General features: G+C 42.6%; 1 protein-coding gene across 1 annotated transcript in view; it reads right to left on the reverse strand.

Annotated features, from left to right (window-relative positions):
* Positions 1-329: 329 nt before the first annotated feature.
* rin2a (Ras and Rab interactor 2a) overlaps positions 330-17,024 on the reverse strand; it is a 42,735-nt gene continuing 26,040 nt past the window's right edge. The window contains exons 8-12 of the mRNA XM_054600576.1: positions 11,513-13,153; positions 5,062-5,370; positions 4,813-4,944; positions 4,544-4,707; positions 330-3,729 (exon numbers count right to left, since the gene is read on the reverse strand). Of these exons, the coding sequence (XP_054456551.1) occupies positions 3,253-3,729; positions 4,544-4,707; positions 4,813-4,944; positions 5,062-5,370; positions 11,513-13,153 (2,723 nt within the window). The 3' untranslated portion in view covers positions 330-3,252. The remainder of the gene's footprint in view (positions 3,730-4,543; positions 4,708-4,812; positions 4,945-5,061; positions 5,371-11,512; positions 13,154-17,024) is intronic.

The following is a 17,024-nucleotide window of genomic DNA, read 5'->3' on the forward strand; positions in this document are numbered from 1 at the left end:
TGCACTTTTTGTTTGGCCAATTATGCATTTCATTTTTTATCTCAACTTTAATATTTGGGGTTTCAATACACTTTTTGATACCATTTCTTTGCATTATGCATACTTTTTTGTATGTTGCATACTGTGAAAAGTCTGATCACTGTCTGAATTACACCTAAGATGACAGATGAGAAAAATAGCAAACTGGACAGATAACAGAGTGGAAATGTGAGGTGTGATCACCATCTAGTGGTGAAGTACTGGAACAGCCGAGCTTCTGACCACAGCTGTGATCAAATACAAACACATCAGACATGCAATTCCATTTTTTCAACATTTATTAAGTGCAAAAGAATATTTATGATATCATTCAATGACAAATAGGAATTTGTCTTTCTGGATGCAAATTACATTTTGACACCATAAAGAATATTATCGAATAGAAATGGAAAAGCCGTCTGTGAAAAATCCCTGCACAGAGACATAAATACGCACTTTGCTCAATCAAAGACAGTTAGATCACCGATGACATGGCGGTACGAGTCAATTCAAACTTCGAACTCAGAGATGATTTATGACATTAATGCTACTCGAAAGCTCCCAGGTTTCCTCAGACATTTACCTCTCATGACACTGTAGACAGGAAGGAATGGAGTGTTACAGTTCAATACAAACAGTTAATAAACATCATATCAATTTGATTTTCACAACTACTGGAACCTTTCAATTCTCAAGAAAACTTCAAGTTTTTTTCTGACCGACAATACCAAACTCAATACTGACGTAGTAACATTCCCTCTTCTGCCCTGTGTATCATCACATACCTTTGTCTTTCCAGATATCTACAAGAGCGTACGGCGCTGTGTGTGTGTGTGACCTCAGACCAGCTTTAAAGTCCACAGATCCATTTAATAACTGACTACATCTTTTCGTTTTCTCTCACCAGGATAAAAACCATAACATTTGTCAGTAGTACAAAGAGTTGCCTTAATAGTGACGTGACAGCCACAGTCGTTCTTGGACACATGTCGTCATTCTGAATGAAGAAGATGCCCTTTAACGCGCAATGCATCAGTTTATATACAGTTTCTTTCATATCACCAGGATAATCAGCAAATACATAAATGAACGTTACATTTTTTTTAAAACACCGGCAGACCTGCCTGTTTCGAACGGGTACACTTAAAAATACAAACTACATGCAAGAACAATATTTTACAAATTTTAAAATGTTAATCCCTAAGATTACCATATAGAAATGCCATGTTATATATTATAACCTTTTCACGGATAATGCTGGGATCTACCAGAAGATATGCATTGTTATGCACAGGAAAGGCTGCATGTCAAAAACGGGTCATCAACCATTGGCTATTGAGCTGTGTCCCAGTACCAACAGCATAGATTTGATAAAGAAATACGCTGTAGTTTGATTATCTTCCAATGTCAAATCAAAACAGAAAAGGAGGCACTGTTTGGCTCTATATAAGTATACAAAGTAATAGGCAAAATATTCTCTCTCTTTTTTCCTTGGGCCCAGACTTTTTGCCCCATAGGTTTTTCGTCATTTTGGGGCGTAAGCAATGTGTGTATTATCTCTGGTTCTCCTGCAATTATCTCTGGTTCTCCTGCATCAATGTTGATCCTTTTTTCCCCAAAATGATCTTGAGTGAAACAATGTTTAGTGCAATGATAAATCTGTACTCTTTAAATGGCTACAGGTTTGTTAAGGAAGTATTTGTGCACCTCCTTGTCTTTTAATGAGGAGTAGAAGAACTGATTGTGGACTAGTTGCTGCAAGGTATACTGCCTCACAGGCCATACATGTTCTGATTTCAACAGAAAATATTCTGTGTTTGCCACCAACAGCCAGTTACTGTAATTAACTAATATTTTAAAGGTACAATGTGTATAAGATATGGCCAGACTTTAAGTTTGAAACCTTTAAAGAAGGAACTAACATTCTCCTTAATGTGAGCAAGCTAACCAGCTAGCCCCGGTCCAACCTGGTGTGTAATACAATAGTGAGTCACTGTCACCGACGTGAGAGGATGAAGAGGTAGAGCTAACCCGAGGGCTTGTCAATTGAAGGCACAGGGTCGGTCTACGATAATCTACTGATAATTTGGCTATTGAACTGTATCCAAAGTGGCAGAATTGAGAAAACCACTTTCACACTTGCATCGTCCTGCCAACGGCCAGTAGACTACCTAACCAGGTGATAGACGGTGTCTCCTGGAGATAGACCCCCCCCCTGTCCCCTATGTCCTTGGAGCATGTGACCAGATCTTACACATTGCACCTTTAATATTCATCAGTGAACAACGAACCAGTAGCCACAGCATGGATTTGGTATAACTGGATCAATTTCTAGGAATCAATAGAGTAACGTTTTTTTACCCTTGCTTCAGCACATAATATATATTTATTATTTTTGTCTTAAGGTTGTAGCTGTGAAGTGAAGGTCCTCCTTTTTTTTTTCTTCAGATGAATTTTGCTGCACCAAGGAAAATTGCTCCCCACTTGTGGGCCATAAATGTTCTTTTTCAGATGGAGCTCTTGCAATGTGCACCAGCAACCACTGGGTGTCGCCAGAATCCATTGAAACACATAAACAATCTAAAAGGATTAATAGTTAAAAAACACAAACAACATAATAACACAGTTTACCAGCAACTGTTATTAGTAAATCATAGGTATACCTATCACCTATACAAATGATCTGTTACATATTTAACATGATTGATCAAAGATTAGTCTCACATGTGTCGGAGATCTGATTTCCCTCTATGAACCCTAAAGGTAACAACAAAAAACAGCTGACCCTGAATCTGCAGGAGAAGCACCATGTTCATTAATACCCATAAACTTATCTCCAAAGTCTGGACCTCAACTATGTGTTGAGACTTGCAGAGTGTTGCTGCGTTGCCAAAATAGAGCCAAGGAAGTAAAAAAAAAAAAAAAAAGAAAAGAAAATAGGAACGCCATCTCTCACATTTCCTTCCCTCCTTTTCTTCTTTTCCTCTTTCACCCGTGTCTGTCTGACAGAACTCTTCCAGCTAGAGGATGTTGACAGAGACGGAGGAGTCATCCAAAAGGAGAAGTCGGGCTTTGCAAAGACTGGCACGACACAATGTTTTGCCCAAGTTGAACCCTTTCAACATGCCCTTCTTGGTCCCATGGAAACATGTTTGTTGTAGATGTTGGGGGCGATACTGTCACAGCTGGGAGACAAAAACTCTGTTCAAAACCTACAGTCACCCCCCGTTACAGTCATATAGATATGGAGTTGCCATTGAGGTGGCTGGGTGGCAGGCTGAGGCCCAGACTGGGACTGAGGCCAGAGCTGAGAGCGAGCTGGGAGGAGGGGGCTGACAGGTCCATGCTGAGGTTATTCAGGTTGGCCTTGGGGTCAGAGGTCACGGTGAGGTCGTTGAGGTTGGACAGGAGGTCCAAGGGAGCTGGCGACGAGGCGTTGCCGTTGGCCAGGCGGCGGAAGACGAAGTGGAAGGGCGTGGCCTGGGAGCGGCTGTGGAGCTCGGCCTTGATCTTCTGAGGGTGGGTGTCAGGAGCCAGCTGCTGGCTGCTGCCCTCCATCAGCAGGAACAGGCCGTAGTTCTCTGGGTCGGCCACTTTGAACTTCTGGGCGCACAGGCGACACACCTCCTCCACGGAGGCATATGGTCGGACCTGCAGAGTCTTGGCCGTGCAGCCGCTGTCCAGCTCCTGTAGCGCCACCCGCAGGTAGTTCTGAAGGACAGTGAGGGAAACAAAACACAATCAGACAAACATTCTAGCTCTGTGACACACACTGAACACAAGTTCTGGGTTTGATCTTCTCATCACGCTCATGTCATTTCCAAGTGTTCCTTTTCCTGAGTTTGGTTTTAGTTATTTGACTGACCGTTTTGATTGACAGCTGCTATGAGTGAAGCAGTGGCTGAGCCGGAGGCGCAGGAATTGCATGAAAGAGGAGAGACTTTACTTTTTAATAACCTTTACAAGTCTGTTTAACAGAACAGCTATTTTTAACCATGGGGGCCTGAGAGCGCATTCTAGTGGACAGCAGAGGAACTGCTAAATTAGATTAAATTAAAGAAAACGTGGCAAAACATCCCAGATACGGGAGCTGCCCTCTTGAGCTTTAAAAGTCAGTCACAAATTGACACATGTTCTATTAAAACAGTGACTCATTCAATTTGTGGTGGAACTTATTTAGCTGGATAAACTACCAGGATGTTTCAAAGTCTACTGTAGGCCTTAATGGTAAGAATGGATAGCTTTTAGATTTAAATCTGGATCTGAAGTAGAGAGTAAGGTCTACTTTCTGGAAGAACCAATGAAGGCAGCCTCCAGGACTTCATACTGCAATATGCATTCATGATTGGCTTAATGCATGAGCACTCCCAGCCTTAATAGAGAGCATTACACTAAACTCGGGAGCTAAAAGGCAATCACTATAAAAATGTTAAAAACCAGGTGCTTGTGACTTTTGTAATTTTAATATTAGCTATCTCACCAGACAACCTAAGATTAAGACTTAGGTGTGCGACTGTGCTTCTACCTGGAAGTCGTCGATGGAAGGTGCGGAGCGCTGGGTGGTGCGTCGGCGGTGCCACTGGTGGAGCGTGTCCCTGGTTTCCGAGCTCAGCACTCTGGCCGCCTGCTCCTCCTGGAAGTTTCGAATCAGGGACATGGCTCCGTACGCGCTGGTCAGGTAGTAGCCACCTGGACACGCACAGAGGAAGAGAGTTAACACTGTGTGTACATAGAACGTGGAAAGGAAATGTTCTTTTTCCGAGGGGTGAGGCTCTTCGATTTAAACAAACACACCTTCTCCGTGGAGCAGAGAGGGGTCCAGCAGCTCCATCATGTAAAGTATCTCGTTGTCCAGCTGGGGCATGTCGCACTGGGCCAACACGTAGGTTAGCATTGGCAGGAAGTCATCGGCACCATACAGACGACCTGAGGAGGGACGGATCATTTGATACTTTTTTTACAGATCTTGTATTTTATAAACTGATTTGACGAAGACTTTGTTTATCATATTGGAGAAAATAGGTACTATATTCAGATGTCTACCTGAGTTGTCCTCCATGATGGTGTAGATGAGCTTGCAGACCCTCAGCAGCATGGTGACCTTCTTCTCGGGCGAGTACAGCTTACTCATGGTGTGGAACTTGTGCTTGATCTTCTCTATGGCCACGGGGTCAGGGGGCGGCGTGTCGGCCACACCCATTTCCTGCGGCTGCCGGGCCTTGGCCAGCGCCAGGTTCTCCCTCAGCTCCTGCCACTCGCCGCTGCGCACCTGGAACTCCTGCAGGGCGACACTCACCACTGGTTTGAGAGTCTTCAGGATGCACTTGTGCATGGCCTTCTCCAGGACCCGGTCTGGGGGAGAGAGGAGGAAACAGGTGAGCTTTTTCACATGAATTTACTAACATTGTTTTTTTGTTTTTTTTTACATTGTCCATGCTTTTGGCAGACTTTTTGAAAAGTGGTAACTCGCAGGGGCAGTACTAGGATTCCATTGAAGCCAAATCCAATCAAAGTTATGATTTACATCTTAATAAAAGATGACAAACTTTGTGCCTCTCATGTATTTCTGCAACACGGATGAATTTACAACAGCCCTTGGGTGTTACCGTTTGACATCTGAACAAACTACAGGATGACTAAACACAACATTAAGATAACAGCCTGGTAGCGGAGTCCATAGATCACTCTTCCTGGTAGATAAACACTTGTGTCCCACCTCTGAACACAGGCACGTAGGTCTGTCTACTGGGAAAACACGGCGGTCAAGGCCAATACCATTCCTTATCGGTCTAGTTAGTCAGGACCCTTAAGCCTCCAGGAAACTTTCAAGGCCAGGTCACTACGTTTGTACCACTTGCATTGTCGTGTGTGAACCCAAGCTCTCATTGTTGTTCACCATCTGTATAGATCAAAGTCAAAGACAGTTGGGTGTGTTGTTGTTGCTAGGGGAGTGTGCGGGCTGTGTATTCACCAGGATTGGACAGTAAGGGTTGCTATTCTGAGATATTGGCAAACAATTCTTTGCCTTACTTTTAACATATAAAAAATAGGGACATCAACCAGCAAAATGTGCACCCCAAAATAAATACATTTTGAATATTTGTTGCATTAGTGATATTTAAATATTTATTTTAGAGTCAGAACAAGAACCAGACAACACTGCGTGTGAAAACACTGAATTTGTGTTTGACTGTAGGGTCAAAAGTTTGACTGATTAGTCACCGTCGCAAACGAATGTGCAAATGGTTTCATCTAAATCATCAAATAACCAGAAAAACCTGAACGAAAAACTCTGGGAATTTGTTAAGTATCTGGAGGCAAAGTATCCCGGCATCTTTGAGCTGGCACATCCAATGACAAGCTGATGAACAGCACCATTTGCAAAAATGATTAGGCTGACGTATAACTGCATAGTATCTTAATTACTAAAATATAAGGTTAGTAAAAATGGAAACCATATTTTCCGTTTAATTAACCAAAAGCTGATGTCTGGTACCCACTTCTAAAAATCAGTGTTGAGCCCTGTCTTCACAGTGACAGTGTCAACATCATCTTTTACAAGCTTGGCTTGCTCAGTCCGGCTCACAGTAACCATGATATCATGATACAGACAGGATGGACGTAGAGAGCGAGGCCAGACCACAGCAATGCTGAATAAGGACCGTGTGTGCGTGCCGTCTCTGTGCTTGTTGCTGACTTTCCTCTAGAAAGTGGTTAAGTCAGCAGTTTTTTGTTTTTTTTGGATGAGCACATCTGCAGACACAGATTTTACTTTTCAGCAAATTGTTGTTAGATCCAGCATCAGCCATTCACAGCAATCAGTCTCTGTCAGTCATTCTAGAGTTGTTGAATTCCACCTCCCTTTGCTGGTCTTAGTGGAAAATTTCCACACACCCACATCACTGCTACCTGCTGACACCTCTGCTGGAATCGAACCAGACAGCACATTCTCACTTCCTCATTCTACGACTGCACACTGATTGCGAGCTGCCAGTAAGTAGGGCACCCAGCATGTGTTTTTGTTGTTCTGTCACACGCTTTATGAGACTGACAGCTCATTTCAGTATGCCAGGATAAGGCTTTCTTTAACTTCGTGTTTTGGAGTTATTTTGGATGAAAAAGAAAATGTGTGGAACTGGAAACAACATGTCCTCCTACCTTCTGATGTTCCCGGTTACGTCCCACTAGTGTTACTGAAACTACATGTGGCTGGATTGAAACTTCACGTTGAAAAACAACTCCACTTTCACACAGAGTGTTCCCACTACAATATGCCAAACGTACAAGGATAAAAACAAAATATTTAACCCCCAAACGTCCCTTTTTCAGTGACAAGGAAACAAACTAACTATTCCCTTTTTAAAAAGGTACGAGGAAAAAGATACAAAGGATAAAATTCAAGACAAAAAAAGCATTTTTTTCTTAAACCTCAATTTTAGTATTAAGTAGTAATATATTAAGTATTAAGTATTAAAGAGCTGCAACTAATGACTACTCTGCCAATTATTTTCTCAAATAATGAAAAATGTCCATCACAAGAACCTCGTTGAAGTCTTCAAATGTCTTGTTTTGTCCAGCCCACAGTCCATAACCCAAAGAAATGTACTATAATAAAGAACTGAGAAAAGCCAGTCAATTGAGGGAACATGTTGAGCAGTTAAGCAGATTAATGAATAATAAAAAAAATGATCTAGGGCCTGAATGAAGAGACTAATAATGTGACGTCTTAAACGCATCAAAAGCACCTTTTCCTGCTTAACAACAAAGGATCCTCTTATTTCCAGCATCTTATTTCCTTAATAATTCTCCTAGTTTTGTCTCTTACAGGTTGTGTCTCTGTCATTTCACTGTGGTCCTACCAAAGTGAACTCATGCACCTAGTTTACATGGCACTGGGACTTCAACAGACCAAACGGCTAAGTCACTTGTGTTGTATCAGGGACTGATGGTAGAAAACACAGCCGAGTCAGTCTGCTTAAGGGCACCTCATCGGTCAGGGTCAGAGGAAACAGGCACTCACACAAACACACAAATCAAAACAGGACCTCTACCCACTTCATGTAAACATCCTCTCACCGAACATCCTCTCTGCCCTCTTCTAGTCTCTAACTAAACATGTTGTTATTCCCAAATGTAAAAGGGATTTTCAACACTAAAGAGGTAAATCCACACATGATTTTTTTTGTCTTTTCAGTTTATTTTTACCTTCAATGCTCACTCTCCCAATTATTAAAAAAAAACCCAATTATATTTCCTGTTTGCCAGAGGATTTTTTCCCAACAGACGTATTTGGGGCAGAACGGTAAAAGCACATCCAACCCACAGAGAGAGAATGGCATTGACATGTAGACAATGACACTGTGTCTCCTTGTGATGGTAAAAATAGCCTTGTGTAATCCGGGGGAGATGTGTGTCTATCTGTCCTGTCACTGAACCAAGGAGCTCTCCTGATACATAGATAGCTCACTTCCTGCTACGATAGCATACATCTTTAAAATAGCCTTTGTACCTCGAGGGGGGGGGGGGGGGGGGGGACGTTTGGTGAACATTTGACTCTTCTGCAAAACAAAATGCTATATAGAATATACAAAAAGGTATTACAGCTAGATACAAAACTGATCCGAGAGGAGAAAAATGCCAATATTGTGTATATTAGAAAGTAAATATATTTATTTTACCACTCAATGCACTCTCAATACTTGCCTGTTTTTTAATATTCAATCAATAAAATTCACTTCTCCTTGATTCGGCAAAAACAAAAAAATGTATTCTCATCAGAGTTCAGTGTCCAATCTAAATTGCCGTTTTTGAATATAATTTCTAAGTTTAAGACTTTTAGTGTGCAGTTAGAATAAACAGTAGGGCTATAGAGTACAAAATAAATACATTAACTTGTGAATTTACACCATTATCAATTTTCTGCCAGCAATCTTCTCTTGTCAACAGTCTGCTTTTGCTGTTTTTAAAGCTTTCCATTATAAAAAACGTCAAACTCGCTGCTTGGTTAAACCCCTCAGCGTTTATCTGTCGATGTTATCATGAGCACATGAGCGCTTTGTGAAGCACCGCAAAACAGAGCTGGGTGATGTTGAGTTGTCTCAGAGGAGAGCCTCTCTGTGTGGGATGAGTGGAATACAAGGAACTCTATTCTGCACCCACAACACACCACTCCCCTCACCCCGCCTGAACATCCTGAACCCAACTACACACGGTTGGCTTGCTTAGTGAGCTCTAGATGGAAACAACAACAACAAACAACAACAACAACAACATCTTGCAGATATGAAACTGTCCTTCATTTCTGAACATTTGTTTGCTTCGTGACTTTGTCACCTATAAATTGGCAAAATTATGCGAAAGTTGCATTACTCTTCATGGTATTTAAGGAAGTATTATAAGTGACCAAACTGTGTGAGTCCAAATCACCCATCCTTAATTCATACTAAATATGGCACATTACTTTGAAGAAAGGACATTGGAAGAAAGAGAGAGACTGGAATTAGGAGGAGAAAAAGCAAGAAAATATACAAAGAGGGTGTCAGAGGAGGACGGAGTAAGACAGAGAGTGGAGGGGGCTTGCCTCAGATCCCCTCGCTCTGATTGGACAGTTGGTTTAGAAAGAAGAGGAGTGGGAGTAAGACGAAGATTGTACGACTTGGCAGGCAGTCACCCGAACGCATCTGGGCCAGCCAGCCGGCCTTTGAGTTGAACAGAAAACACTCTTTGAAGCTGCCACAACAAAATATTGCACAACCATTCCAAGAACTGAAAAAAAAGCGCAGCAGTTCCCATTTTGTCATTCCTGTGATTCCTGTGGCCATTCAGAAAAACAGGAGAGAGAACACAAAAACAAAACAAATGAAAAATACAAATTTTTCACTTTTGCTTCAGAACCTGCACTGTAGTTGTCAATCACAAATAATACTTTAACACTTTAATATCTTGGTTTTTCATTATTATTTTAAGGGCCTTTTTAGATAATAAAAGTAGAGATGACATCTGTGTGCCATAATCTCTCCTTTTTTAAAATTGAACCCAAGCGTGTGGAAAACAAATCCAAAAAGCGGTCAATGATTTGTGTTGAAGTTTTTATAAGTTGAAATGTATTTATTAAGATGAGTTTTAATTCATTTACCAAACAATGCTGACATAAAAAATGCATCACCTCTTGTGACCCAAAGGACTTTAGTCCGGTAAAGACCTTCTTACAGTGGATGTTCAGAGCTGACCATGATAAAGCTTAGGGGCAAATGTTTTGTTACATCTCTTACTTAAAGTAAGACTTACAAAAAGAAAGCTCAAATCAAAGCATCAGAGATTAATAAATCCAGATTTTTAGACACTGTTATTGGTCAAGTCCTGATGACATCATAGTAATTTCATCAGGATTATTTGCTATTCTCAGACTTTGGAAAGCTCCCTCCAGAGCCACAGAAGACATTATACCATTACTTTCACAGGCTAAGTAGAAGGAATTAACGGAATTGAGCATTAAATCGTTGAAGTTCCCCTTTAATTAAATATTGTACTTTGAAAATGATCATAAAATGTAAAATGTCAGCATTCAAGATTCATGCCATGTCATTACGATGAAAGACAGCAATTTTTCACCCAATTCATGACTTCATAATTAAAGCCCTGTGGCGAACTATTTGAACGGGGCCAGTAGAAACAGGTTGGTTTCACAGCCCCCCTTCCTTCTGAGATAAAACCCTCTTTGTGCTCTCTGTTTACATGTTACTCCGTCCAAGGTCTAATGCAGCCATTGAATCTTGGCCTAAATGATTCAGACCGTTCTTCCGGCAGGTGTGAGTGTGCATTATGTGTCCATGTGTTTGTCTGCCCCCCCATTATGTTGCTGTTGTAGGATGCAATAATGGATCGATATAATAAAGGGCATTAACAGTGCACTCAGTTTTAAATGGTAAGTCTACGCACCATGTTCACCTGTCCTTACTTTCTTTTCCAAATGGATACTGACTTACCAGCATACACGACAACATAAAATGAAGTAAGATTAGCCTGACAGCGATGACTCCACCAGGAATGTACGCATACGAATAAACCCGTGTGCACACGTCCAGCTGCAAACTTGGAGGACAAGTTCTCCAATGTCTTCACCGAGAAAATATTGAAATGAAACTGCTGCGTCTGCATTAAACGCACTCTTCTATGACATAGTGTTTCCGTAAAAACTATGATTCCTCCATAAATACATTACACTTCCTAAAAATAATCACAAAAATATTTGCAAATGAATGCAGAAATCTCCTATCGCCCTCCTTGATGAGTTCAGTACAAGGTCATGATGCTTGAAAAGGTACAAATGTTCCAATCTAGCAGCCCCAGTGAATACTATTATTAAAGCATTAAGCTGAATTGTTTTCCAGAGATGCAACAGTCACATTTGTAGTGCACAGCCACTGCTGGTAAAACAAGTGAAATAACAATATTTAAGATTCGAAGATGGTGGAACTTTCAATGCGGTACTCACCGATCTGGTCTTCAGGAATGAGGCTCTCGATTGGTGGCTCGAGTTCGGAGCTCTGTCTCAGGTAGCTCTTCATCTGAGTGATGAATTGGCGGAGAGTCTGCAGCAGCTCCAGTCCGGAGGCGTAGCTCTGCCAGGCCTGGGTGCCCGCACCCTCGCCCATGTAGCTCAGGTAGTCCTGTACCAGGCAGCCGAAGTACGAGCCTTTGTCCCTGGACAGCTCCACCACCCTGCGGATCGCCCTCTTCTCAGGCGTCAGCAGCGAGTTGAACACCCCGCTCATCTTGCGCAGGTGCCCTCGCAGGGCTTTCTGCAGGACCAAAGCACTGGCACTGGGGCGGCGCTTTGTGCGGTGGCCAGGCGGCACCATGGTCAGATCCTGGTCTTGGTCCTGGTCGCTCTCAAGGCTGACGCCATAGTCGGCCTCCTCTTCGTCGTCGTCGTCCTCATCGTCGTCGTCGTCCTCCGTGCTGCAGCACGGCAGATGGGATGGTGGGAGGGAGAGGGGGAGGTGGGTGTCAAAGTCAGCAACCGTTGGGGGACTTGGGTCATGCAGAGCAGGAAGGAAGAAGACTGAGGACTGGGATAAATCTAGAGAGTCTGAGGAATCCGTAGAAAGGCTCATATCACTTAGCCGCTGACCGCCACCGCTGCATTCCTCGCCTGCTTCTTCTTCGTCTCCTCCTGTCACACCTGCCTGTTTGCTAGTTGTCATCAGTGTGGGGTCTATAGGACTGCTGGATTCCTGGGCGGGGGTATTGGTAGCATTAAGCTGACACAGTCTGGCCCTCATGAGAGCCTTCTGAATAGTCTGGTCCTCCAGCGCCAAGTGACACTGGGCATCCTCCTGGCTGGATGAGGGTGAGGCCTTGACCCGACGTGGGGAGGAGGAGAGGGATGACAGAGAGATGGCCAGAGAGGGCCGAGGGATGGATATGGGGGAGCTGATGTTGAGTCTCTTGGGAGGGGAGGATGAGGGGCTAATGCTTAGCGAGGAGCCCAGACGAGAAAGAAGGCTGCTACCCCTCTCCCTTTCCTCCGCCTTCTCCTTGGGGACATTGATCCAGGGGATCTTCTCAGGCATACTGCGCTGTCGGAGCACAGGGGCTGAGCGCTGCGACACAATAAGAGGTAGGGGTGGACGTGGAGGGGGCGACCGCCGCACACTGTCCTTAGCACTTATCTTCTGACCGCTGCTGCTGCTGGTTTGGCCGTTATCGTCCTGTAGCTCTGTGTTTCTGTCAAAGCTCTGAAGGTCGCCTTGACCTGACTGGCTGCTGTCACTTTGATCTGAGCTAGAAACCTGAGGACTGTCTCCACAAGCGTGTTGAGAATCCTTGTTGTTGGTTTCTAAGATGTCGCTAACGGGTTCCTCCCTCAGGCCTCGCTTTGCCGTACCAGAGGGATTTGAAGTAGTGCTGTGGTCGCCATCTGGTTGGTGAACCTTTATGAAGAGGGGGTTGATGAAGCAAAGTGCTCCGTTGGACTGGCTACACTCAAGGTCTGATGGGGTGCGAGTTAGAAGCCGTGGGCGACCCGGGGAGGTGGCCGAGGAGACAGGGGGAGGCGGTCTCTCGGGAGCAGCTATTCCTGAATAGGAGACGGAGCCCTTCCTTCTGTGACACGCCTGGGCATCCCAGAAGCCTGTGTGAGACAGTGAGAGACATCTAAATAATGTGGACAGGGTCTATACAACATGTAGGTGTCTTGGCCCTGTCTCATTCCTTGGGGTTAATATAGTAGTGGTTGGTTTAAAGCCATTAGCTTGGCCCAATCGGGAATACAGATTTGGTAGCTGCCTTTCCACAAGCTTTCATACAAACAAATTAAAAGAGTAGCTCACTTCTTTTTAACTTAACACCTCCAAATTCTTTTCATTTTAATACTTGTAGTCTCCAGCCCCGACCAACACTGACTTAAGTGGCATCACTGGAGGGCATATATCAGACTTCACATAGCTCCCTGGAGATACTTAAACAGGACTTTAATGTGTAAAATTGAAAGCATTAATTCCCATCACTATTGAGGGACAACAATTGTCGGTGTAACAGTACATTCATCATAAAGTGATTACACACCACACTTTGGTTTGGTAAGCCCCATGAACATAATCATCATAGTTTGATTAGTCGCAGTCGCAATGTACACTATGTTATTAGGGCACGCAAGAACATCTATTACATTGTTTCAACCGGAACACTTTGACTGTACAACAAATATGCTAACATGACCCAGATCATAGCAGCAAACAATAGAAAGTAGCAGTCAAAAATAACGTGTGATGGCCATTACCTAGGAATGTCAATTACTGGACCTAGTTTAAAACAGACTCCCCATAGTGTTTAAGCAGCCCCTTACTGCAGATTCAGGCTGGGCCAAAGCAATAGTAAATGTGAAGGCCCCTACTTAGTCTGCTTGCATCAGCTTTTCGTAGTAATTTGCCTCTGCACTATACTTTTGCTCTGGCTTATGCTTTGAGATGCTTGTTTAAGAAAGGAGATGCACTTATGACTTCTGGTGACTAGTAGTTCTCTTGAATACCTATGTTGAATACACTTCCTGTAAGTCGCTTTGGATAAAAGCGTCTGCTAAATGACTGTAATGTAATGTAATGTAATCAGCTAGTCTACTGTGTTTACCTATGGGTTTCAAAAGCTCCAACTTCTATTAGGGCTTGCTCTCTCTTCCCTGCTTGCGCTTGCAAACCCCTTTTTGCTTTGTTTAGCCTTTTTTTCCACATTTCTTCACATAACCTTTTGCTTCATTATCCACAAACATCCAAAAAGGCAATGCAATTCACACACATAACTCTTTTATACATAAATAAATAAACAAAAGCTCAAAGCAGTAATTTATAAATAAATAACTTGTGTTATTTGGCATTTTGTGTCAGTTTATGTTTCCGTCATGGCCCACAGGCCAGGTCATGACAAATAACACAGTTTTGGAGATGGTTTGGAACAATATTGACTTATAGCTTTCTGTATTTCAGATTACTTACTGAGCATATGCAAATGTTTGACTCCAACAGCAAGTATCGTGGCCTAAACAGGATTTTTTATATTGTTTTTCAAAGTATGTGGAAAGAATCTGTAACCGACATAACTACACGAAGGTTGAGAATTGCATGGACTCGAACTAAACTGTGCTATGCAACAGTGAGTGCTAGCATAAAACAATATATACTGAAAAATACCTAACTCATGCCAATTTCAGTTATCCACTCCCAATGACTCAATACAAGTCCTGCAATTACATCCAATCTCAAACCTCTAAATGCTGCCTCGTGCAAAATACAGACTGGACGGCTCAGCCTGTCAAGGTGATTTTTCCAGGCAAACAAGAAAGAGGTAAAAACTCACAAAACTACTGTAACACAACAATTAATTTAACCTTTAGAGTCTAAGCTGTACCAGACAGAGCAAAGCAAGACGGACGCACAACAGTGGGAACAATACGGCATGAGGAGCACCAGTACCAGACACAGAGCAGCTCCTTCACACAACCACAGAGCAGAAAGGAGAGGGCAACAATACTCACTGTGATCCCCAAGCTCAAAGACACACAGGCGAGCTGTTGATCTCACACGTTCCTGCTTCTCTGTAAAGTTCTGATAGTGTTCGCAGAGGACAAAAAAAAACCTGCTGCGTCTGCACAAGCCGAAACTCGACTAACTACTCTGGCTCGCTCATGCTCAATCTGTGTTATGACTCACTCCTGTTAATGTGTGTGTGTGGGGGCGGGCTATAAACGCAGTATTCCCGCCTCCCTCCCGCCTCCCTCCCTTTCCGTTGAAGTTGTGTGGTCCGTCTCTCTCAGGCACATTTTTCCTATTCCCTTCCCACTCTGCTCTGCTCTTGTTTACTCCCTCTACTATTGCATCTTCTCCCTTTTTACTGTGATTGTACTACTTATTACTGTTGACAGTATTATGTCATCAGGTACGGTTTTCATAATTCCATGTGATACAGATATTTCACAATTTGTTTTTCCTGATACTTCTAATTTCGTGGAATCGTTTTGATTATTCAGTAATACACACAGGCATGTTCACACAAGTATATGCACAGCGCTGCTGTACAGTGTTCAAAACACACACACACACACACACACACACACACACACATATATATAATTGCACACCAGGGAGTGAGAGCAGAGAGGAAAATTTTGCTATTGTTGATGTAAACACTGGGAAAGTTCAAGGTTAACTTGTAGCGATATACGTATGACAGCTGAACTGGAGCCAAAAATAGACAGTGCTGACACACTGTACAAGATATTGAGTCGGTGACTTTGCTTCTTGCGCAGCTGGGAATATTTTAAATACACATTACTACTGACTGGGCTTCTGTAGAATGTACAGCAAATAGGTAGACCAAACAAACTTTGACTTTTGACTTTGATTACCATGTTGCTTGCCCTGTACCATGCTCCAACATTTAAGCTGAGGGATAAAAAGGCAACATAAAGGTTGGAAAACGAGAAACAGCTCTAAAGCTGAGGTATAATTAATCTTAACTTAATTGTGGCTGAGTCATAAATAAAGTAGCTCTTATTAATCCCTTGTTCACATGAACTACTGAAGCCGCAGAGGACAATACTGTGAACAAACTTGTTTTTCTAACCTTCTAGTTTACCAATATAGCAAACTCCAAACTGTATACTGATAGGAATCCTCAGCATATCAAACATTATACTGACAAAAACCCATATAAGTAGCAAAAATGTACAACCCGCCTATTCGGTAAAAATACAAAAACAAAAAACTGATGACAGCCTTCAGTGAAACAGAATTCTATAACGACATTGACGAAGTAATTGTATTTACTGTGGATCAGTCACATCCAGCTGATACCTGATCCACTTAAAAAGGTCAGTTTCAGCCCTGCTACCATTGTACTGCATCAGCGCATCACCTCTGTTAAAATCAACTTTAAATATCTAATATTTCAGTTTGATTTGGGTTTATGATAAAATCTAAAAGTCTCATTATGAAAGATTAACAACAAAACCTTGGGGCTGGCAAATCCTTGTGTAAAAATACAGTTATATTTCTTTTGGGAATGTAGAAAAAATGGTTTCGGGGGAACATGTGTGAGGGGGGCTCTATAGTGGCCAACAGTTCATTTTGGCACCCTGACTGGTTAAACTTAAGCTTCTCATAATTAAAGTTGATAATGTTGTCTTTATAACAAACAGAGGTGCCTTCGAAATGCTTCACAAAAGATAACAAACTGCCTCCTAAGCCTAACTGTCATTACAGGTGGAGAGCCATACAACAGGTAACATGACACCGTGAACAAGTCAGAGTCAACAGTGCTCTTTTCTCGTCTTTACCAGCCATTGATGTGGCTCGCATGTACGTCAGAACTGCCTTTCATTCTGCCGCTCAAAGCACCTTCAATGACTACAACCCACCATTGTGTCAGCGCACTAAACAGGAACCCTTTTATGAATGAATGAAAGAAAAGAAGTAGAGACTGAGAAAAAACAGAAAGAAAATGTATGTCTG

This window comes from Anoplopoma fimbria, chromosome 6, assembly GCF_027596085.1.
Source record: "Anoplopoma fimbria isolate UVic2021 breed Golden Eagle Sablefish chromosome 6, Afim_UVic_2022, whole genome shotgun sequence".
NCBI classification, from domain to species: Eukaryota; Metazoa; Chordata; class Actinopteri; order Perciformes; family Anoplopomatidae; genus Anoplopoma; species Anoplopoma fimbria.